This window comes from Odontesthes bonariensis, chromosome 19 (assembly GCF_027942865.1).
Source record: "Odontesthes bonariensis isolate fOdoBon6 chromosome 19, fOdoBon6.hap1, whole genome shotgun sequence".
Lineage (NCBI taxonomy): Eukaryota > Metazoa > Chordata > Actinopteri > Atheriniformes > Atherinopsidae > Odontesthes > Odontesthes bonariensis.
Genome location: NC_134524.1, coordinates 1,541,436 through 1,564,840, shown reverse-complemented (window position 1 = coordinate 1,564,840; position 23,405 = coordinate 1,541,436). Strand labels below are relative to the sequence as shown.

The window sequence follows — 23,405 nt, the reverse complement described above, 5'->3', positions numbered from 1 at the left end:
TAACACCTGTTTAACACCTGTTCTAACACATGTTCTAACACCTGTTCTAACACATGTCTATCACCTGTTCTAACACATATTCTAACTCATGTTCTAACACCTGTTCTAACACATGTCTATCACCTGTTCTAACACATATTCTAACTCATGTTCTAACACATGTTCTAACTCATGTTCTAACTCATGTTCTAACACCTGTTCTAATACATGTCTAACACATGTTAGACACCTGTTCTAGCACCTGTTCTAACACCTGTTCTAACACCTGTTCTAACACCTGTTCTAACACATGTTCTAACACCTGTTCTAACACATGTCTAACACATGTTAGACACCTGTTCTAACACCTGTTCTAACACCTTTTCTAACACCTATTCTAAGACCTGCTCTAACACCTGTTCAACACCTGTTGAACACATGTCTAACACCTGTTGAACACATGTCTAACACCTTTTAAACACCTGTTGAACACAGCAGATGGAGGTGCAGGAGCAGCAACAGCAGGTGCAGGTGCAGCAGGTGAAGGTGCAGCAGGTGCAGGTGCAGCAGGTGCAGGTGCAGCAGGTGCAGGTGCAGGTGCAGGTGCAGGTGCAGGTGCAGGTGCAGGTGCAGGTGCAGGTGCAGGTGCAGGTGGAGGCTCAGACGATAGCAGAACTGCAGCTTGAGTGTGTTTTGGTAAACAAGCAAAATGACAAAGATTGTTTAATCTTCCAAATATTTCCAAACCTGACAGAAGATGTCGGACTCGGCTTCCTCCTGCTGTGGGTCTTGTGTCAGTCTGAAGGAAAGATGTCCTCGACCACATGGGCTCTTCAGCCTGCTCATCACGAAAGGTGAAAAACACTCTCACATCTGTGCGTTAGCTTTGGCTCACCCCTCACATTTGAGCGTTAGCTTGGGCTCACGCCTCACATCTGTACGTTAGCTTTGGCTCACACCTCACGTCTTAGCGTTAGCTTGGGCTCACACCTCACATCTGTGCGTTAGCTTGGGTTCAAATCTCACATCTGTGCGTTAGCTTGGGCTCACACCTCACATCTGTGTTAGCTTGGGCTCACACCTCACATATGTGCGTTAGCTTGGGATCACACCTCACATCTGTGCGTTAGCTTGGGCTCACACCTCACATATGTGCGTTAGCTTGGGCTCACACCTCACATCTATGCATTAGCTTGGGCTCACGCCTCACATCCGTGCGTTAGCTTTGGCTCACACCTCACATCTGAGCGTTAGCTTGGGCTCACGCCTCACATCTGTGCGTTAGCTTCGGCTCACGCCTCACATCTGTGCGTTAGCTTTGGCTCACACCTCACATCTGTCCGTTGACTTGGGCTCACGTCTCACATCTGTGCGTTAGCTTGGGCTCACGCCTCACATCTGTGCGTTAGCTTGGGCTCACACCTCACATCTGTGCGTTAGCTTGGGCTCACGCCTCACATATGCACGTTAGCTTGGGCTCACGCCTCACATCTGTGCATTAGCTTGGGCTCACACCTCACATCTGTGCGTTAGCTTGGGCTCACACCTCACATCTGTGCGTTAGCTTGGGCTCACGCCTCACATATGCACGTTAGCTTGGGCTCACGCCTCACATATGTGCGTTAGCTTGGGTCACATCTGTCTTGGTTCCTGATGTTCCGGCTGAAACGCTGTGATGCAGAGAACCATCCTGGGGTTTAACCCGGACCTTTAACCACAGGTTTTCCCATTTGCTCGCAGCGTGTCTGTTTGCTCTTCTGTTTGGAGTCGTCTGGTCCATCACGGGAAAGGAGTGTTTACCTGGAGGGAACCTGTTCGGCATCGTCATCCTCTTCACCTGCTCTGTGCTTGGAGGGAAGCTGGTGGGAATGATCCAGCTTCCCACAATGCCCCCCTTCCCCCCGCTGCTTGGTATAATCCATTGACACAACCAGTCTTACCTTCACCTAATCTCGTCCAATCCCCACCTGAGCTGATTCACGTGTGTGCAGGTATGCTGCTGGCAGGGCTGCTGCTGCGGAACATTCCCATCATCACAGACGCCATCTTCATCGAAAGGCACTGGTCTGCAGCTCTGAGGAAAATCGCCCTGTCAATCATCCTGACCAGAGCGGGGCTGGGCCTCGACCCCTCGGTACGCACAAGCCCACGGACGCTCAGCGCACGCCGGCGAGCTCACGCAGGTTTCATTATGGCTGTGATCCAAGCCGCATACTTTTCCTACTACTCCTACTAACGTTCTGAGTTAGTATGCGAGTTTGAGTAAGCGAGAAGTTCCCGGATGCATACTAGATTCTCTAAATGTTTGGTATGCATCATGAGGTTACTACTCATACTCAAACTACCCAAGATGCAACGTAACGTGACGTCGCCGATCGTCATTTCCTGTCAAAACGGCAGTTTCAAGCTAGCTACAACGAGGGTAGGTTCACTTCCTGTTTTCAAAACAAAAGCACCAATTGTATGGTAACGGCTTTCCCTATGATAAAAGGCAACGGGTATTTTATTTTGTGAAAATAACAGGAAGTGCGTTGCTCACTGCGGCTAGCTTTAGTAGCACCGAATTCGTGGGAACAAAGTTGTTAACTGCCGGTATTTTGTCAGGTTTTCAACACGTTGGGGATCTAAACGACTACTTTCTCACCTGAAAATGTTTCAAATGTTGCTAAAGTTTACAGAGTTTAGAGCTTAAGAGAAATCAGCTTCAGGCCGGCTGATTTCGGCTCGGGCAGGAGCGAAATGCATTGTGGGTAAACGCTCTGCATACTGTCTGATCAATCAGTATGTAGTATGTAGTATGTAGTAGGGCTGGGCAATATGGACCAAAAGTCATATCCCGATATATTTAGGTTGAATATCAATATACGATATATATCCTGATATTTTTTCCACATAGTGAGAGCTGTGAAATGAAATGCTCAGTCAAAGTCAGAGCCAAATACGAGTAGATTTATTGAAAACTCACTACAAAATGTAAACATAAACACTTTATAACAAAGCTCCGTAAGGTGCACATTTAAATAAAAAAATATCTTAAATAAAATTGGCCTATAAAATAAAATAGGTCAATTTTTTTCTTAGGGAAGCATTTATATATAAAGAGATAACATAATAAAGTGCTCAGTTTAAGAAAAACGTTTTTAAACAGCTTGAGATGACCTGTTTCCAATATTTGAACTATATCGATATATGCAATATGGTCTAATTGCATATCTTATTTAAAAATATATCGATATTTCTTAGATATCGATATATATCGCCCAGCCCTAGTATGTAGTATGTAGTGTGTAGTATGGAGTATGCAGTATGCAGTATGCCGTATGGAGTATGCAGTATGCAGTATGCAGTATGCAGTATGGAAGTATGGAAGTATGTATGTAGTATGTAGTATCTAGTATGTAGTATGTAGTATGCCGTATGTAGTATGCCGTATGTAGTATGTTGTATGTAGTATGTAGTATGCAGTATGTAGTATGCCGTATGTAGTATGCAGTATGCCATATGCAGTATGCCGTATGTAGTATGCAGTATGCCGTATGTAGTATGCAGTATGCAGTATGTAGTATGCAGTATGTAGTATGCCGTGTGCAGTATGCAGTATGTAGTATGCTATATGTAGTACGCAGTATGTAGTATGCCTTATGTAGTATGCAATATGCAGTATGCAGTATGCCGTATGCAGTATGCCGTATGTAGTATGCAGTATGCCGTATGTAGTGTGCAGTATGTAGTATGCAGTATGTAGTATGCCGTATGCAGTATGCACTATGTAGTATGCTGTATGTAGTATGCAGTATGCAGTATGTAGTATGCAGTGTGCAGTATGTAGTATGCCGTATGCAGTATGCAGTATGCCGTATGCAGTATGCAGTATGTAGTATACAGTGTGCTGTATGTAGTATGCAGTATGTAGTATGCTGTATATAGTATGCAGTATGCGGTATGTAGTATGCAGTGTGCAGTATGCAGTATGTAGTATGCAGTGTGCAGTATGCAGTATGCAGTATGTAGTATGCAGTATGCCATATGCAGTATGCAGTATGTAGTATGCAGTATGTAGTATGTAGTATGCAGTATGTAGTATGCAGTATGTAGTATGTAGTATGTAGTATGCAGTATGCCGTATGTAATATGCAGTATGCAGTGTGCAGTATGCAGTATGTAGTATGCAGTATGCCGTATGCAGTATGCAGTATGTAGTATGCAGTATGTAGTATGCAGTATGTAGTATGTATTATGCAGTGTGCAGTATGCAGTATGTAGTATGCAGTGTGCAGTATGCAGTGTGCAGTATGCAGTATGTAGTATGCAGTGTGCAGTATGCAGTATGTAGTATGCAGTATATAGTATGCAGTATGTAGTATGCAGTATGTAGTATGTATTATGCAGTGTGCAGTATGCAGTATGTAGTATGCAGTGTGCAGTGTGCAGTATGCAGTATGTAGTATGTAGTATGTATTATGCAGTGTGCAGTGTGCAGTATGCAGTATGTAGTATGTAGTATGCCGTATGCAGTATGCAGTATGTAGTATGCAGTATGTAGTATGCAGTATGTAGTATGTATTATAAAGTGTGCAGTATGCAGTATGTAGTATGTAGTATGTAGTATGCAGTATGCAGTATGTAGTATGTAGTATGTAGTATGCCGTATGCAGTATGCAGTATGTAGTATACAGTATGTAGTATGCAGTATGTAGTATGTATTATGCAGTGTGCAGTATGCAGTATGTAGTATGTAGTATGCAGTGTGCAGTATGCAGTATGTAGTATGTAGTATGCAGTGTGCAGTATGCAGTATGTAGTATGCAGTATGTAGTATGCAGTATGTAGTATGTATTATGCAGTGTGCAGTATGCCGTATGTAGAATGTAGTATGCAGTGTGCAGTATGCAGTATGTAGTATGCAGTATGCCGTATGCAGTATGCAGTATGTAGTATGCAGTATGCCGTATGCAGTATGCAGTATGTAGTATGCAGCATGTAGTATGCAGTATGTAGTATGTAGTATGCAGTGTGCAGTATGCAGTATGTAGTATATAGTATGGAGTGTGCAGTATGCAGTATGTAGTATGTAGTATGCAGTATGCAGTATGCTGTATGTAGTATGCAGTATGTAGTATGTAGTATGCAGTGTGCAGTATGCAGTATGTAGTATGTAGTATGCAGTGTGCAGTATGCAGTATGTAGTATGCAGTATGCCGTATGCAGTATGCCGTATGTAGTATGCAGTATGTAGTATATAGTATGTAGTATACAGTATGTAGTATGCCGTATGTAGTATGCAGTATGTAGTATGCAGTATGTAGTATGTAGTATGCAGTGTGCAGTATGCAGTATGTAGTATGTAGTATGCAGTGTGCAGTATGCAGTATGTAGTATGTAGTATGCCGTATGTAGTATGTAGTATGCAGTTTGCAGTATGCAGTATGTAGTATGTAGTATGCCGTATGCAGTATGCAGTATGTAGTATGCAGTATGTAGTATGTAGTATGCAGTGTGCAGTATGCAGTATGTAGTATATAGTATGCAGTGTGCAGTATGCAGTATGCAGTATGCTGTATGTAGTATGCAGTATGTAATATGTAGTATGCAGTGTGCAGTATGCAGTATGTAGTATGCAGTATGCAGTATGCAGTATGCCGTATGCAGTATGCCGTATGAAGTATGCAGTATGTAGTATGCCGTATGTAGTATGCAGTATGTAGTATGCAGTATGTAGTATGCTGTATGTAGTACGCAGTATGTAGTATGCAGTATGCAGTATGCAGTATGTAGTATGCAGTATACCGTATGCAGTATGCCGTATGTAGTATGCAGTATGTAGTATGCCGTATGCAGTATGCAGTATGCAGTATGTAGTATGCTGTATGTAGTACGCAGTATGTAGTATGCAGTATGCAGTATGTAGTATGCAGTATGCCGTATGCAGTATGCCGTATGTAGTATGCAGTATGTAGTATGCAGTATGCAGTATGCAGCATGTAGTATGTAGTATGCAGTGTGCAGTATGTAGTATGTAGTATACAGTATGCAGTATGTAGTATTTAGTATGTAGTATGTAGTATACAGTATGCAGCATGTAGTATGTAGTATGTAGTATACAGTATGCAGTATGTAGTATGCAGTGTGCAGTATGTAGTATGTAGTATGCAGTATGCAGTATTCAGTATGTAGTATGCAGTATGTAGTATGCAGTATGTAGTATGTAGTATACAGTATGCAGCATGTAGTATGTAGTATGTAGTATGTAGTATACAGTATGCAGTATGTAGTATGCAGTGTGCAGTGTGCAGTATGTAGTATGTAGTATGTAGTATACAGTGTGCAGTATGTAGTATTTAGTATGCAGTGTGCAGTATGTAGTATGTAGTAGACAGTATGCAGTATGTAGTATTTAGTATGCAGTGTGCAGTATGTAGTATGTAGTATGCAGTATGTAGTATGCAGTATGCAGTATGTAGTATGTAGTATTTAGTATGCAGTATGTAGTATGCAGTATGCAGTATGTAGTATGTAGTATTTAGTATGCAGTATGCAGTATGTAGTATGTAGTATACAGTATGCAGTATGTAGTATTTAGTATGCAGTGTGCAGTATGTAGTATGTAGTATGCAGTATGTAGTATGCAGTATACAGTGTGCAGTATGTAGTATTTAGTATGCAGTGTGCAGTATGTAGTATGTAGTATACAGTATGCAGTATGTAGTATTTAGTATGCAGTGTGCAGTATGTAGTATGTAGTATGCAGTATGTAGTATGCAGTATGCAGTATGTAGTATTTAGTATGCAGTATGTAGTATGTAGTATGTAGTATGTAGTATGCAGTATGCAGTATGTAGTATGCAGTATGTTGTATGCAGTATGCACTATGTAGTATGCCGTATGCAGTATGTAGTAGGTGGTTTCGAACACAGCCTATGTGTGCACGTTGCCGTGCTCACGCATGTTTCTGTATGTGTGCACGTTGCAGGCGTTAAGCCGCCTGAAGGCGGTGTTCGTGCGTGTTGCCGTCGGCCCCTGCATGCTGGAGGCCTCCACCATCGCTGTGGTCTCCCACTTCCTGCTCAGGCTGCCCTGGGTCTGGGGCTTCATACTGGGGTAACAAACACACTCACACAGGCCCACTTCCTGCTCAGGCTGCCCTGGGTCTGGGGCTTCATACTGGGGTAACAAACACACTCACACACAGGCCCACTTCCTGCTCAGGCTGCCCTGGGTCTGGGGCTTCATACTGGGGTAACAAACACTCACACAGGCCCACTTCCTGCTCAGGCTGCCCTGGGTCTGGGGCTTCATACTGGGGTAACAAACAAACTGCTGCTGTTTCTGTCTTTGAAACTGGATCAAAAGTCACTAACATGACCGTGTGTGTGCACGTGTCTGTGCATGTGTGTGTGTGCACGTGTGTGTGTGCACGCAGCTTTGTTCTGGCTGCAGTGTCTCCAGCAGTCGTTGTGCCTTCGATGCTGCTCCTGCAGAGGGAAGGATACGGAGTGGAGAAGGTAAAGCATCTGGAGCTGCTGTAATGCATGCGTTCTGCCACCGGGGGCAGCAGACTGAAGGGAGCAGGTTGCCTGGTTACAGCAGATAAACACAACTCTGCAGCCTTTTAACTTACCAAGTAACGTTTAACTTATCAATAAAGCCACAAACTCAATATTTCATGTGTTCTGGTGTAACACCGAGCTTCTTCAGAGACAGAATGGCCCGTTTTCTCAGCTGAACCACTGGAGACTTATTATTAACTTATTAACTCTTCCATTAACCATCAAAGGCACCTTTATGACCTCCTGTTTGGGAAGGAATCTGCATGGATCCTTCCTCACAGCCAGATCCCTCAGAAAGATCTCTATGATCCCCCAAACAACTCGATATTAGACCAACAGAGTAAGATCAGAGGCAACCAAAACATCTGGAAGTATCTCCGGAACCCTCTGAACTCCCTTTACCAGTGAGCATTAGAGTCCGGTGTTGGATCTATGGAGCCTCAGCCGTGTCCCTCCTTTAGAACCATCCTAAACTCCTTATTGACCACCAACAGAACCGCCCAAAGCCCCCCAGAGCCCTGATAAGACCAGAGAACATACGGCTCTGTAGTCCCCTGCCCGGATGTTCTCTTAAAGCTCCTGCTGTGTGATTTCAGGGAATCCCGACCCTGCTGATGGCTGCTGGGAGCTTCGAGGACGTCTTAGCGATAACGGGCTTCTCCACCTGCCTCGGAATAGCCTTCTCTACGGGTATGATGGTCTTTTCCGCCTCTTTCTGCCTCTTTCTGCCTCTTTCTGCCTCTTTCTGCCTCGCTCTGCCTCGCTCTGCCTCGCTCTGCCTCTTTCTGCCTCGCTCTGCCTCGCTCTGCCTCTTTCTTCCTCGCTCTGCCTCTTTCTGCCTCGCTCTGCCTCGCTCTGCCTCGCTCTGCCTCGCTCTGCCTCTTTCTTCCTCGCTCTGCCTCGCTCTGCCTCTTTCTGCCTCGCTCTGCCTCTTTCTTCCTCGCTCTGCCTCGCTCTGCCTCTTTCTGCCTCGCTCTGCCTCTTTCTTCCTCGCTCTGCCTCGCTCTGCCTCTTTCTGCCTCGCTCTGCCTCTTTCTTCCTCGCTCTGCCTCGCTCTGCCTCTTTCTTCCTCGCTCTGCCTCTTTCTGCCTCGCTCTGCCTCGCTCTGCCTCGCTCTGCCTCGCTCTGCCTCTTTCTTCCTCGCTCTGCCTCGCTCTGCCTCTTTCTGCCTCGCTCTGCCTCGTTCTGCCTCTTTCTTCCTCGCTCTTCCTCGCTCTGCCTCGTTCTGCCTCGTTCTGCCTCTTTCTTCCTCGCTCTGCCTCGCTCTGCCTCGCTCTGCCTCTTTCTGCCTCGCTCTGCCTCTTTCTTCCTCGCTCTGCCTCTTTCTTCCTCGCTCTGCCTCTTTCTTCCTCGCTCTGCCTCGCTCTGCCTCGCTCTGCCTCGCTCTGCCTCTTTCTTCCTCGCTCTGCCTCGTTCTGCCTCGTTCTGCCTCTTTCTTCCTCGCTCTGCCTCGTTCTGCCTCTTTCTGCCTCGCTCTGCCTCGCTCTGCCTCGCTCTGCCTCGCTCTGCCTCGCTCTGCCTCTTTCTGCCTCGCTCTGCCTCTTTCTTCCTCGCTCTGCCTCTTTCTTCCTCGCTCTGCCTCGTTCTGCCTCTTTCTGCCTCGCTCTGCCTCGCTCTGCCTCGCTCTGCCTCGCTCTGCCTCGCTCTGCCTCATTCTGCCTCGCTCTGCCTCTCTCTCCCTCGCTCTGCCTCGCTCTGCCTCGTTCTGCCTCTCTCTCCCTCGCTCTGCCTCGCTCTGCCTCGCTCTGCCTCGCTCTGCCTCTTTCTTCCTCGTTCTGCCTCGTTCTGCCTCGCTCTGCCTCGCTCTGCCTCGCTCTGCCTCGCTCTGCCTCTTTCTTCCTCGCTCTGCCTCTTTCTTCCTCGCTCTGCCTCTTTCTGCCTCGCTCTGCCTCTTTCTTCCTCGCTCTGCCTCGCTCTGCCTCGCTCTGCCTCGCTCTGCCTCTTTCTTCCTCGCTCTGCCTCGCTCTGCCTCACTCTGCCTCATTCTGCCTCGTTCTGCCTCTCTCTCCCTCGCTCTGCCTCGCTCTGCCTCGCTCTGCCTCGTTCTGCCACGCTCTGCCTCGTTCTGCCTCTCTCTCCCTCGCTCTGCCTCGCTCTGCCTCGCTCTGCCTCGTTCTGCCTCGCTCTGCCTCGTTCTGCCTCGCTCTCCCTCGCTCTGCCTCGCTCTGCCTCGCTCTGCCTCGCTCTGCCTCGCTCTGTCTCGTTCTGCCTCGTTCTGCCTCGTTCTGTCCCGTTCTGCCTCGTTCTGCCTCGTTCTGCCTCGCTCTGCCTCGTTCTGCCTCGTTCTGCCTCGTTCTGCCTCGCTCTGCCTCGCTCTGCCTCGTTCTGCCTCGCTCTGCCTCTTTCTTCCTCGCTCTGCCTCTTTCTTCCTCGCTCTGCCTCTTTCTTCCTCGCTCTGCCTCTTTCTGCCTCGCTCTGCCTCGCTCTGCCTCTTTCTGCCTCGCTCTGCCTCTTTCTTCCTCGCTCTGCCTCTTTCTTTCTCGCTCTGCCTCCTTCTGCCTCGTTCTGCCTCTCTCTCCCTCGCTCTGCCTCTTTCTGCCTCGCTCTGCCTCGCTCTGCCTCTTTCTGCCTCGTTCTGCCTCGTTCTGCCTCGTTCTGCCTCGTTCTGCCTCTCTCTCCCTCGCTCTGCCTCGCTCTGCCTCGCTCTGCCTCGTTCTGCCTCGCTCTGCCTCGCTCTGCCTCGTTCTGCCTCGTTCTGCCTCGTTCTGTCTCGTTCTGCCTCGCTCTGCCTCGTTCTTTCCCGTTCTGCCTCGTTCTTCCTCGCTCTGCCTCTCTCTTCCTCGCTCTGCCTCGTTCTGCCTCGTTCTGCCTCGTTCTGCCTCGCTCTGCCTCTCTCTTCCTCGCTCTGCCTCGTTCTGCCTCGTTCTGCCTCGCTCTGCCTCGCTCTGCCTCTTTCTGCCTCGCTCTGCCTCGCTCTGCCTCGTTCTGCCTCTTTCTTCCTCGCTCTTCCTCGCTCTGCCTCGTTCTGCCTCGTTCTGCCTCGCTCTGCCTCGTTCTGCCTCTTTCTTCCTCGCTCTTCCTCGCTCTGCCTCTTTCTGCCTCGCTCTGCCTCGCTCTGCCTCGTTCTGCCTCTTTCTTCCTCGCTCTTCCTCGCTCTGCCTCTTTCTGCCTCGCTCTGCCTCGCTCTGCCTCGTTCTGCCTCTTTCTTCCTCGCTCTGCCTCGCTCTGCCTCGTTCTGCCTCTTTCTCCCTCGCTCTGCCTCGCTCTGCCTCGCTCTGCCTCTTTCTTCCTCGCTCTGCCTCTTTCTTCCTCGCTCTGCCTCTTTCTGCCTCGCTCTGCCTCGCTCTGCCTCGCTCTGCCTCTTTCTTCCTCGCTCTGCCTCGTTCTGCCTCGTTCTGCCTCTTTCTTCCTCGCTCTGCCTCGTTCTGCCTCTTTCTGCCTCGCTCTGCCTCGCTCTGCCTCGCTCTGCCTCGCTCTGCCTCGCTCTGCCTCGCTCTGCCTCTTTCTGCCTCGCTCTGCCTCTTTCTTCCTCGCTCTGCCTCTTTCTTCCTCGCTCTGCCTCGTTCTGCCTCTTTCTGCCTCGCTCTGCCTCGCTCTGCCTCGCTCTGCCTCGCTCTGCCTCGCTCTGCCTCATTCTGCCTCGCTCTGCCTCTCTCTCCCTCGCTCTGCCTCGCTCTGCCTCGTTCTGCCTCTCTCTCCCTCGCTCTGCCTCGCTCTGCCTCGCTCTGCCTCGCTCTGCCTCTTTCTTCCTCGCTCTGCCTCTTTCTTCCTCGTTCTGCCTCGTTCTGCCTCGCTCTGCCTCGCTCTGCCTCGCTCTGCCTCGCTCTGCCTCTTTCTTCCTCGCTCTGCCTCTTTCTGCCTCGCTCTGCCTCTTTCTTCCTCGCTCTGCCTCGCTCTGCCTCGCTCTGCCTCACTCTGCCTCATTCTGCCTCGCTCTGCCTCTTTCTTCCTCGCTCTGCCTCTTTCTGCCTCGCTCTGCCTCTTTCTTCCTCGCTCTGCCTCGCTCTGCCTCGCTCTGCCTCGCTCTGCCTCGCTCTGCCTCTTTCTTCCTCGCTCTGCCTCTTTCTGCCTCGCTCTGCCTCTTTCTTCCTCGCTCTGCCTCTTTCTGCCTCGCTCTGCCTCTTTCTCCCTCGCTCTGCCTCGCTCTGCCTCGCTCTGCCTCGCTCTGCCTCGCTCTGCCTCGTTCTGCCTCTCTCTCCCTCGCTCTGCCTCGCTCTGCCTCGCTCTGCCTCGCTCTGTCTCGTTCTGCCTCGTTCTGCCTCGTTCTGTCCCGTTCTGCCTCGTTCTGCCTCGTTCTGCCTCGCTCTGCCTCGTTCTGCCTCGTTCTGCCTCGTTCTGCCTCGTTCTGCCTCGCTCTGCCTCGCTCTGCCTCGTTCTGCCTCGCTCTGCCTCTTTCTTCCTCGCTCTGCCTCTTTCTTCCTCGCTCTGCCTCTTTCTTCCTCGCTCTGCCTCTTTCTGCCTCGCTCTGCCTCGCTCTGCCTCTTTCTGCCTCGCTCTGCCTCTTTCTTCCTCGCTCTGCCTCTCTCTTTCTCGCTCTGCCTCATTCTGCCTCGTTCTGCCTCTCTCTCCCTCGCTCTGCCTCGTTCTGCCTCGCTCTGCCTCGCTCTGCCTCTTTCTGCCTCGCTCTGCCTCTTTCTTCCTCGCTCTGCCTCTCTCTTCCTCGCTCTGCCTCGTTCTGCCTCGTTCTGCCTCGTTCTGCCTCTCTCTCCCTCGCTCTGCCTCGCTCTGCCTCGCTCTGCCTCGTTCTGCCTCGCTCTGCCTCGCTCTGCCTCGCTCTGCCTCGTTCTGCCTCGTTCTGCCTCGTTCTGTCTCGTTCTGCCTCGCTCTGCCTCGTTCTTTCCCGTTCTGCCTCGTTCTGCCTCGTTCTGCCTCGTTCTGCCTCGTTCTGTCCCGTTCTGCCTCGTTCTGCCTCGTTCTGCCTCGTTCTGCCTCGTTCTGTCCCGTTCTGCCTCGTTCTGCCTCGTTCTGTCCCGTTCTGTCCCGTTCTGCCTTGGTCTGCCTCGTTCTGCCTCGTTCTGCCTCGTTCTGCCTCGTTCTGTCCCGTTCTGCCTCGCTCTGCCTCGCTCTGCCTCGCTCTGCCTCGTTCTGCCTCGTTCTGCCTCGTTCTGCTTCTTTATGCCTCGTTCTGCCTCGTTCTGCCTCGCTCTGCCTCGCTCTGCCTCGTTCTGCCTCGCTCTGCCTCGCTCTGCCTTGTTCTAACTCGTTCTGCCTCTTTATGCCTCTTTATGCCTTGTTCTGCCTCGTTCTGCTGGATTACCCTGTTCTACATGCCGTGTTGCTGCTGTTCCTGCAGGTTCCATGTGGATGAACATCCTGAAAGGTCTGCTGGAGGTGGTGGGCGGTGTCCTCGCCGGGGTAGTCGTGGGCCTGTTCTTGTGCCTATTTCCAAGCAAAGACCAGGTTTGGCATCGTCTCGTGTCCTCGTTCTCATAAACGATGCATGGAGCTGTGTCTACAGATCCTCTCTCTGTGTGCAGGAGGACCTGGTATGGAGGAGGACCCTCATGCTGCTGGGTCTGTCCATATTTTCAATCTTCTTAAGTCACGTTGTCGGGTTTGCCGGAGCTGGCACCCTCTGTACGCTGGTGCTTTCCTTCATGGCCGCGCTGGGATGGAAGAGTGACAAGGTGACGCAGATCCGGAGCCGCGGCATCGCAGAGCAAACCCCCTGCTGTCTAATGCAGTGGATATCAAAGTGGGGGCCGCCAGGGGGCGCTAGGGGGGCCACAGAAAACTGGAGTGAAGATAATAAAAAAATGAAAAAAATAGAATTACATTTTTTTAATCAGTAATGTAAAATACAATTTAAAATAATATGTCATATGGAAATGTTATTTGCCATACTTGTCTTTCTGATTGGCTGCCAGTCAAAACATGGTAGACCTGGCGGTTTGCGCCTGTTCTGAAGCTGCTCTGCTCCTCAAGCTAGCATGTAGCTAGCTTAGCCAAAATGGACGGATTTTTGACTTGGAAGAGACTGAAAGAACTGGCCGACTAAAATCAGAAAGTATGAGGCAGCATACATTAAGTTTGGCTTTACAGCCATACAGAAAAATGGCGTCCTCTGTCTGGAGAGCCTCTCAAATGAGAGTCCGAAAAAACGGTCGACTTCTTCAGACGTAAAGAAGAGCATTTAGTCAGGCTGCATTCACACAGCGAGCTGCTGTCCGTGAAGAAAAGAAAGAAAATACGTTCCAAAAGTTGATGTTTCTTTACATATTTTGTAGCGTTGTCTGTGGCTTGCAAAGGGGGCCAGAAGCTGACACTGTTTGGGGGGCCTTAAACATTTTGTTTCGAGGCGCCTTTCAGGTCACCCAAGGTCACCTTAGATTAAAATTTGAGAGCATTAAGAAAAATAATAAAAGCATGAAAACATGAGACAACATAAAACAGAAGTGCACGGAGTCCAGTTATAGGGAGTATGCCAGTTTGAATAGGTGAGTTTTAAGTTGGGATTTGAATGATGTGATGGAGTCTGACTGTCTTATGAGTGGGGGAGGGAGGTCCAGAGCCTGGGTGCTGAGCAGCTGAAGGCTCGGTCACCCATGGTGCTGAGGAGTGACGTGGGGATGGTTAGCAGTCCAGCAGAGGTTGAGCGGAGGGTGCGGGAGGGAGTGTGTTGGTGAAGGAGGTCGCTGAGGTAGGTGAGGGGTAGGTTGTGGAGAGCTTTATAGGTGAGGAGAATATTTTTGTAGTGAATGCGGTATTGTACTGGGAGCCAGTGAAGTTGGATGAGAACAGGGGTGATGTGGTCCGAAGATTTGGTACCAGTGATGATCCGGGCGGCTGAATTCTGGATGATTTGCAGTCTGTTGATGAGTTTGGTGGGGAGTCCAGTGAGCAGGGCATTGCAATAGTCAATGCGGGATGTGACAAATGAATGAACCAGGATTTCAGTGCTGGATTGGGTCAGTGATGGGCGGAGTCTGGAGATGTTGCGGAGGTGGAAGAATGCGGTTCGGGTGATATTTTGAATGTGGGGTGCAAATGAAAGGGTGCTGTCCAGAATAACGCCGAGGCTCTTGACTTGGGGTGAAAAGGGTACAGGAAATCCGTCGATGATGATGGGTGGAACTGGGTTGTGATGTGATTTGGTGAGGATGGATTTGGAGCCGGTGAGCAGGGCCTCGGTTTTGTTGCTGTTAAGTTTAAGGAAGTTCCTGCTCATCCAGCTCCGGATGTCTTCAAGGCAGATTATGAGGGAGGGGGGAGGGATGGCGGCGGCGGGTTTGGAGGAGATGTAGAACTGTGTGTCGTCAGCGTAACAATGAAAATGGACTCCATGGTGACGGAGGAGTGTGCCCAGGGGGAGAAGGTAGATTATGAACAGAAGTGGACCCAAGACTGACCCCTGGGGGACACCCAGTGAAACACCCGTCCTTAGTTGGACGAATTGTTGGCGGTCAGTGAGGTATGATGTGAACCAGGAGAGTGCAGCACCAGTGATCCCAATGTCAGCCAGGCGGTCCAGGCATGGCCTTGGCATGGAAAAGTTTGGGAACCCCTGCTGTCTAATGCATTAAGGTCTTTCCTCATGTCCAGGTCCCAGTGGCAGCCATGGTGGGCCAAGCATGGGATGTCTTCCAGCCACTCCTCTTTGGTCTGATTGGAGCTGAAATCACCATAGCAACCCTCAGTCCCAGCACCGTTGGTAAGAACAAAAGCTCAAAAACAGCCACTATATAAACAGGACTGTTGGCCACTCCGGTAAAAACATGGGCCTGTCTGCTGTCTTTGTTGTGCGGACAGGTCTGTGTATGGCCTGCATCTGTGTTGGTCTGGTGATCCGTCTCCTGTTCACCTTCCTGCTGGTTCATTTTGGAGGATTCAACCTGAAGGAGAAACTCTTCATCGCTGTGGCCTGGCTGCCCAAAGCCACTATTCAGGTGTGTGGGTGTGCTTCACAGCTCTGGAATCACTAGAAGCTCTACGTCGACCGCAGGAATATCTTTAAATCCCTCACATTCAGCCTTCCGTATAACTCCGAGGACGAGTATGACCTAATGCTCGTCAACCACCACCAATGGTTACATTTCACGTGTTCATTCCCTCCTGTGCCAGGCGGCGATTGGCTCCAAGGCGCTGGACATGGCGAGGGAGACGGGGGACGAGACCTTGATCAGGTTTGGTCTGGATGTGCTAACGTTAGCCGTGTTAGCCATCCTGACCACCGCTCCCATCGGCGCTCTGGGTATCGGACTGGCGGGACCGCGCCTCCTGGCCCGACAGGTCAAAGGTCAGTGGTCCAGTTAATGGGATCCTTCAGAGAACTGAGAACCTACACTGGTAAACAATGCCCCTCCAAAAATAAGTAAAAAACGAAAGTTACGTATGTAACTACGGTTCTATGAATCCCGGATGACTGCCAGAGGTGGTGCTGAAAGCACTGAATATCCCTTCGCGCATGCGCCGTTCGAGTAGTAATACCAACAGAGTCACACCTGTGACATGTCGGGTGATCAATCAGAGGCTATATAGCCTGGTGTCATCCGACACTCTGCTCCTACAGAATCTTCTCGCGTAATGCAAGGATTCTGAGTGACAGAGAAGCTCTGGCGGTCATCCGGGATTCATAGAACCATAGTTACATGCGTAACTTACGTTCTATTTCATCCCTACTGACCGCCAGAGGCGGTGCTGAAAGCACTGAATGACTAATACCAGCGGCGTCGCAAGGAATCCAGAGCAAATACCTCATTGAGAAGGCTCAGAGAACCCTCGCCGCAGAACCTGATCCAGAGGATGAGGGGAGGCCACATTAACCCCGTAAAAATCGGGTGAACGTGCTCGGGGAAGCCCATGATGCCGCAGCACATATTGCTTCCATCAGACCCCACTCAAGGCTGCCCAGGAAGCGGAGACGCTCCTGGTAGAGTGCGCCTTCACACCAACGAATGGGGAGCAGCGTCCCGCAGCGTAGGCGTGGCAGATGACGCCCACGATCCAATGGGAGAGGCGTTTCTTGGAAGGAGGACAACCTAACCCAGGGCCTCCATAACGCAAGAACAGTAGGTCTGGGCCTCTCTTAGCAGCCGTGGCTGCAATGTATGCCTCCAGTGCCCTAACTGGGCACAACAACTGAGACCCCTCGGCCATTCCTTCCGACACAGGCTGAAATCGTGCCAACCTCAATGGCCGGTTGCAATGAGAACGAGATAACACTTTAGGCAGGAGTGCAGTGTTTGGCCACAAGGTAACACCAGAGCCATCAGTACCCCATCTGAAACAGGAGGGGCTGAAAGAAAGAGCATGTAGCTCCCTGACTCTCTTAGAGAAGACAGCAGCCGACAAAAAGGCAGTCTGACATGAGAGCCACCTGAGGTCTGCCTGTGTCAAAGGCTCGAATGGAGAGTGGCACAGAGCTTTAAGAACCAAGGGCAGATCCAAAACTGGTGCCCGCGGAACCATCGGCGGGTGCAACCTACGTGCACCACGCAAGAAAAGAGAAACTGGAATAGGGCTCCCCATGGTACAGCCCTCAAAGCCAGCATGAGTAGATGATGTCGCCGCTACCTACACCTTAAGTGTTGAAGGAGAGCGGCCCCTATCAAGAAGAGACTGGAGAAACTCCAGGATAGTGGGCACTGCACCGGTGAGTGGATCACCATTGCGGGCAGAACACCACTGGGAAAACAGCCGCCACCTGTCTTCACATCACTGGCGAGTCGAGGGTGCCCAGGCACTCAAAAGGGTGCGTCTACCGGAACCCAAATATCCTGTCAGCAGCTGCACAGGTCGTCCAGCGGCCACACCCACAGTCGGAGGCGTTGAGGACTAGGGTGCCATAGCAGTCCCAACTGGGACAGCAAAATCCCTTCTGGTCGGAAGACACCACGGGATGCCGTGACAGACCCTGCCGGAGCGGGAACCATGGCCGTGCTGCCAACACGGAGCCCCTAGCAACCTCTCGTGGCCCTCCTCGGCAACCCGCCGAAGAGTAAGCCAATCAGAGACAGGGGTGGAAAAGCATACAGGAGGACCCTTGGCCAGGGATGAGCCAATGCACCTGAAGCCCCCTTAAGGGAATACCATCGAGGACATCGAGTCGATTCCTCTGTGGCGAAGAGGTCCCAGATCCTGAGCACTAAGTCGCTGTGAAGGGACCACTCTTCCCGGAGCAGTCGCCTGGCGGGAAAGAGAGTCTGCGACGTGGTTGTGCCGCCCTGGTAAGAACACTGCCTGCAGGGTGGACAGGCGGGGAGAGGCCCATTCCAGGAGATCTCTGGACACTTCCAGAAGCCGCGCTGACCTGGTGCCACCTCGATGGTTGAGGTGGTAGACCGCAGAGGCGTTGTCTGACCGAATCAGAACATAATTCCCCTTCAGGTGGGCAAAAGGTGTCTGAGAGCCAGATGCACAGCACGCAGCTCCAGTACATTTATGTGTTAGGGCGCAGTGACAGCAGACCTAAGGGCACAACCCGAGCGACCGGCACCAGTTGCCTAGTAGCCGCAGGGAGGCGACGCACGGAAACTGCCGGCCCAGCATGAATCGACTGACCCACCGGAGAATATTGTTCACCCTTGAGCAGATGGGTAAGCCCTCATGGAGGGTGAATCCGGAGACACCCCAAGAAAAGTGGTTGTCTGAGATGGGGTCAGGCAGCTCGTCTCCAAGGTGGCCTGGAGGCCCAACTGGGACACATGACCAAGCAGACGACTCGTATCACGAGAAGCATGCGCCCGGGATGGGGTGCAGAAGTCAATCGTCAAGGTATGGAAGAGCCTTCATTCCGCATAGGGGAAAGGTCTGCTGTTACATTCCGAGTGAACACCCTCAGGGAGAGAGAGAGGCCAAACGGGGGCATCGGAGAAAAACGGCGATGCTCTGCCGCAAGAGGTACATGAAAAGTACTCGTCCGTCAGGTCTGTTGAGGGAAACCATTTGTCCCTCGTAACAGTCTGAAGAACCTCTGCCGTCGTGAGCCTGTGAAAAGGCAGCACCTTTAGATATAGATTCAGTCCCCCTGGGACCCAAAATAGTAGCCTCTGGGTTGCTGCAGAGGATCAATTGTCTCTATTGCATCCTTGGCCAGGAGGGCAGAAAGCTCCTGGTCCAGTGCTTGAGCTTACACCGGGTCGGTGATTATGGTCACCCTGCCCCGGCGCGACATGCGAGGCCGCCGTTGGGATCGTAGCCGGTAACCCGAGGTAAGGGTGTGAACCACCCCTGGAACCACCCATGGATCCCCAGCATGAGCAGCCCAATACTGAGCTGCTGATTGGAAAAAAAAAATTCGACAATTGGCCTGGTGGCCTCATCGCCCGTCCCCATGGCCCTTGATGGGGCGGCGGCCAGAGTTTGTGGCACACCTCATCTGGTGACACCATAGTGTGGCCACCTCAGGTAAAACCGCAGGCATAAGATCCAAGCCATCCTTAACCGACTCATGTAAGGCCGCCGACACGCGACCATCTGTGGAGGGGCGTGAAAGGCTCTAGTTCCACCAACAAGCGCGTAACTCGGAGACAGAAGAGGCCCGTCTGCGCCTGAAAAAGGCACTTCCAGGAGCGGACTCTTCCACCTGCGGGACGTCCAACTGCAGCTGCCTCAATGCCATATGCATGACGTCCCGCATAGAGCTGCCACTCAACCCACCAGCTGCACTATGAGACGAAGAGAGTGAGTCAGTCTCACGACTGCGCCCCTTCCTCACTCTTAAGTGAGGGGCAGAGGCAGCCAAAGATGACACGTCCACCTCCGAAGCCAACTCTGGCATGGGTGGAGAAGAGGATCCAACCAGTGAAGTATCCAGCTGGCGTGCCTGAAGAAGGGATTTCACTTCTGTCAGTTCTGCAGACAAACGCTCAACTCTCGTGGAAAGGCCCTGATCAGACTTGGCTCGACTCTTCTTAGGAGGAGCCAGAGGCTGTGGCCTCATTCCAGCGCTTCAAGCGCCTAGGGGGGGGTCACCCTCCCAGAAGGTGGAAGGTCATTGCCAACCTCGAGGCGCAATCGGGCCAGCCAAGTCACCCACACAGCACGGGGCATGTAACCACAGTTCATGCAGGAATTCTCTGATAGGGTCCCCACCAGGTGATCATGTCAAAGGCACAGGTTGCCATCATCAGCCTGAAGCACGGTCCCACAATCCACACAACAGTGGGAGCCATCCATGTTCGAAACTGACCCGAGTCCAACCGCAGGCAGAAAGAACAGAGGAGCTGACACAGTCAGCTACGTCCAGAACACCGGACGACAATCCAAACTCCAAGACTGGGAGAGGGGGCGAAAACGCAGCCGTCACCAATCAGGGCAGTCAAAACCGAATAGGCGGCTAGCTAAAACTAGGAGAGGGGGCGAAAATGCTGCCTTCACCAGTTAAAGCAACCAAAAATGAGTAAGCGGCTGGCTAGAACGGGGAGAGGGGGCGGAAACGCTGCCTTCACCAGTTAAAGCAACCAAAACTGAGTAAGCGGCTGGCTAGAACGGGGAGAGGGGGCGGAAACGCTGCCTTCACCAGTTAAAGCTCAGCGCAAAACAGAGTGAGTCGTCCGCGAAAGTTAGGAGAGGGGGCGACAACGCAGCCTTCACCAAATAACGCTCAATGCCAATCAAAGCAGCCAGAGCTGAATAAGCGGCTAGCCAAGACTGGGAGAGGGGGCGAAAACGCAGCCGTCACCAATCAGGGCAGTCAAAACCAAATAGGCGGCTAGCTAAAACTGGGAGAGGGGGCGAAAACGCTGCCTACACCAGTTAAAGCAACCAAAACTGAATAAGCGGCTAGCTAAAATCGGGAGAGGGGGCGAAAACGCAGCCGTCACCAATTAAAGCTCAGTGCAAAATAGTGAGATATTAGCTAAAATCGGGAGAGGGGGCGAAAACGCTGCCTTCACCAATTAAAGCAATCAACACAGATGCTACCACAGGTAGCTCAACCTACAACTGAATAAGCGGCCAGCTAAAACCGGGAGAGGGGGCGAAAACGCAGCCGTCACCAATTAAAGCTTAGAGCAAAATAATGAGATATTAGCTAAAATCGGGAGAGGGGGCGAAAACGCAGCCGTCACCAATTAAAGCAATCAAACTCAGATGCTACCGCAGGTAGCTCAGTTTAGGAAACTAAACAAGCAGCTGTTCAATATCGGGAGAGGGGGGGCGGAACGCCACCGTCACCAATTAGAGCACAGCGCAAAAATAGAGTGAGATATTAGCTAAAATCGGGAGAGGGGGCGAGACGCCATCACCGATTAAGGCAATCAAACTTAGATGCCACCACAGGTAGCCCAGTCTAACTGGATAAGACTTTGGCTAAAATTGGGAGAGGGGGCAAGACGCCACCGTCACCAAATAAGAAATAAAACTGAGAAGCTACAAGAGGTAGCTCAGTTCAGAACCAAATAATCAGCTGTGTAATATAGGGAGAGGGGGCGAGATGCAACCGTCACCAATAAAGAAAACTGAGAAACTACAACAGGTAGCTCAGTTCAGAACCAAATAAGCAGCTGGTTAGTATCGGGAGAGAGGAGGCGAGACGCCACCGCAACCGATTAAAGCAGACAAAGCAAACAAAGCTCAGATGCTACCGCAGTTAGCTCAGTTCAGAGCTAAACGATCAGCTGTTTAATATCGGGAGGGGGGGGCAAAACGCCACCGTCGCCGATTACAGCAAACAAAGCTCCGATGCTACAGCCGGTAGCTCAGTTCAGAGCTAAACGATCAGCTGTTTAATATCGGGAGCTGTTTCAACTGAAAAAACGGTAGGTTAAGGCGCTACCGTTACAAATCAAGTGCAACAACAGCCGGAGAGGCTAACCTTAAGTAGCCAAGCTGAAGTGTGCGTATCATACCACCAACCTGAAGCTGTGAGTCGGGAGGGGGGGGGCGCAAACGCGACCATCCCCAGCACACAGAAGATCGGTCAAGGATCAACCCGTCGCAGCCCCTAGGAGGGCGAAATATCGCTGCTCCAGCCAACAGGCAAATGGGGCGTCAAACGACGGTGAAATGACCAAGAAAGGTTGATGCTATGTAAGCGAACCGCACGCGAGAAGATTCTGTAGGAGCAGAGTGTCGGATGACACCAGGCTATATAGCCTCTGATTGATCACCCGACATGTCACAGGTGTGACTCTGTTGGTATTACTACTCGAACGGCGCATGCGCGAAGGGATATTCAGTGCTTTCAGCACCGCCTCTGGCGGTCAGTAGGGATGAAATAGAACAACAAATAAAAGACGTTTTTGTTTGAAATAAGCAAAAAAATCTGCCAATGGAACTAGTGAAAATCGGCTTGTCAAGATTTTTTTAAATAAGATGTGATATTTAGGACTTTTGAGATAAAAGTGATCTTGAAATTAGCTTAAAAACCTCTTCAAATGTAAAAACAAAAGCTTGTTTCATGTGATATGTGACTCAAGACTTTTCATTTAACAAGATATTCAAGATGTAAACAAGTCCTTAAAACAAGTCCCTATATCTGGCTGAAATAGAGCTTGTTAGGCAGTTGTGTCTAATATTAAGTGTAATGAGATATTTGGACTAGAAATGAGACAAATATACTTGGTAAGACTTTGATTTTTTCCAGTGTAGAACCTTTTGTTTGGCTGAGTTCGTCACCAGGAGCGCTTCTCCTCACCTCTGCTTTACTAACTCTTTTCTTTCTTTGAATCCCAGCTGAGGAGACGGAGGCTGAAGCCACGGCGCCGTGCAACAGCGGTCCAGAAAAAGACAGCGCGACACTCGAGACCAGACTGTGAAGCTTCCGAACGAACGAGCCAAGTTCACTAAAAATGAAGCTGCAGAAGGCGTTTATGTGCTTATTCTTTGCTTTGCTGCCCGTAGGAAGTGTTGCATGTGCATTGGTTTTATTTGCTGTGGGAAGTGAAACCGGAGCACTTTACAGCCAGCGTCACCTGATGCCGAGGCTGCAGGAGCTCCAGCATTTCAAACAGGTGACGGGTCAGAAATGTAAACAAAAGAAAACAAAGAGACGGGATTTAAAGTCTGACATTCAAAAGTGAGAGAAATATGAGAAGTTTAATGGGATGTGTTCTCAAAGAAGTCCAAACAAGAGTAAAACAGGTCAGTTTACTGATAAATCTGTTGGTTTCCTTAAATAAGCAACTTTGTTTTTTGACTAATTTGGAATTAAATGCATTTGATTTGTTAGGATTATAATTGGATTATGATTGGATTGGATAAGGAACCCACCGGCCACTTTATCAGGTACCTGACAGTAAATGGTCGGGCCCCCTTTAGCCCTCAGAACTGCCTTAATTAATTTAAACGATGCCCAGCTGGTACCGAGGGGCCCAAAGTGGGCCCAGAACAGACCCCCCCACACCCTTACACGGGGTTATTGGAGTTCCTGCTGCCTTCCTGCCTTCCTGCCTTCCTGCCACCTGGAACCAGGCTGCCCATTCTCCTTTCACATAGAAGAAGCATTTTAACTGGATATTTTCTCTTCTTCTGACCGTTCTCTGTTAACCCCAGAGATGGTTGTGGGTGCAAATCCCAGCAGATCAGCTGTTTCTGACCCGTCTGGCACCAACAACCAACGTTCAAAGTCCCTTAAACCCCCGTTCTGATGCTCGGTGTGAACCCAGCAGGTGGTCTCCACCTCCACCACAGGCCTGAATGCAGCGAGCTGCTGCCCTGTGATTGGCTGATTCTCTGTGTGAACAGGTACCTGAACAGGTGTTCCTGATGAAGGGGCCGCCGGGTCTCATCATTCTGCATCCTTCAAGCTTGAGATCTGCTGCGATTCGCTTTATAAATAAAACTGAATTGAACTGAATCTGATCCAGATGTGTGGTTCTTCTGAGCTTCCAGATGTTTTTACGGTTTATTCATTTAAGTTTTTATTGGTTTGATGTTCTCAGTTTGTTTACTTTGTCCTGTTCAGTTTTCAGCTCTGGCTTTAAAGGTTACAGAAAGTCTTCGGTTCATTAATCCGGAAACATCGTCCCAACGAGCTCGCGGCCTCACACATGTAAC

General features: G+C 50.6%; 1 protein-coding gene across 2 annotated transcripts in view; it reads left to right on the top strand.

Annotated features, from left to right (window-relative positions):
- LOC142368896 (sodium/hydrogen exchanger 9B2-like) overlaps positions 1-23,205 on the top strand; it is a 43,709-nt gene extending 20,504 nt beyond the window's left edge. Inside the window, exons 2-13 of one of the 2 annotated variants that reach the window (XM_075451098.1) lie at positions 734-833; positions 1,720-1,890; positions 1,971-2,113; positions 6,950-7,077; positions 7,400-7,481; positions 8,123-8,216; positions 12,760-12,866; positions 12,944-13,093; positions 15,009-15,117; positions 15,216-15,352; positions 15,528-15,702; positions 22,083-23,205. In XM_075451098.1, coding sequence (XP_075307213.1) covers positions 737-833; positions 1,720-1,890; positions 1,971-2,113; positions 6,950-7,077; positions 7,400-7,481; positions 8,123-8,216; positions 12,760-12,866; positions 12,944-13,093; positions 15,009-15,117; positions 15,216-15,352; positions 15,528-15,702; positions 22,083-22,165 — 1,476 coding nt within the window. In that variant the 5' untranslated portion in view covers positions 734-736 and the 3' untranslated portion in view covers positions 22,166-23,205. The remainder of the gene's footprint in view (positions 1-733; positions 834-1,719; positions 1,891-1,970; positions 2,114-6,949; positions 7,078-7,399; positions 7,482-8,122; positions 8,217-12,759; positions 12,867-12,943; positions 13,094-15,008; positions 15,118-15,215; positions 15,353-15,527; positions 15,703-22,082) is intronic. The other variant, XM_075451099.1, reaches the window with a different exon arrangement.
- Positions 23,206-23,405: the final 200 nt, after the last annotated feature.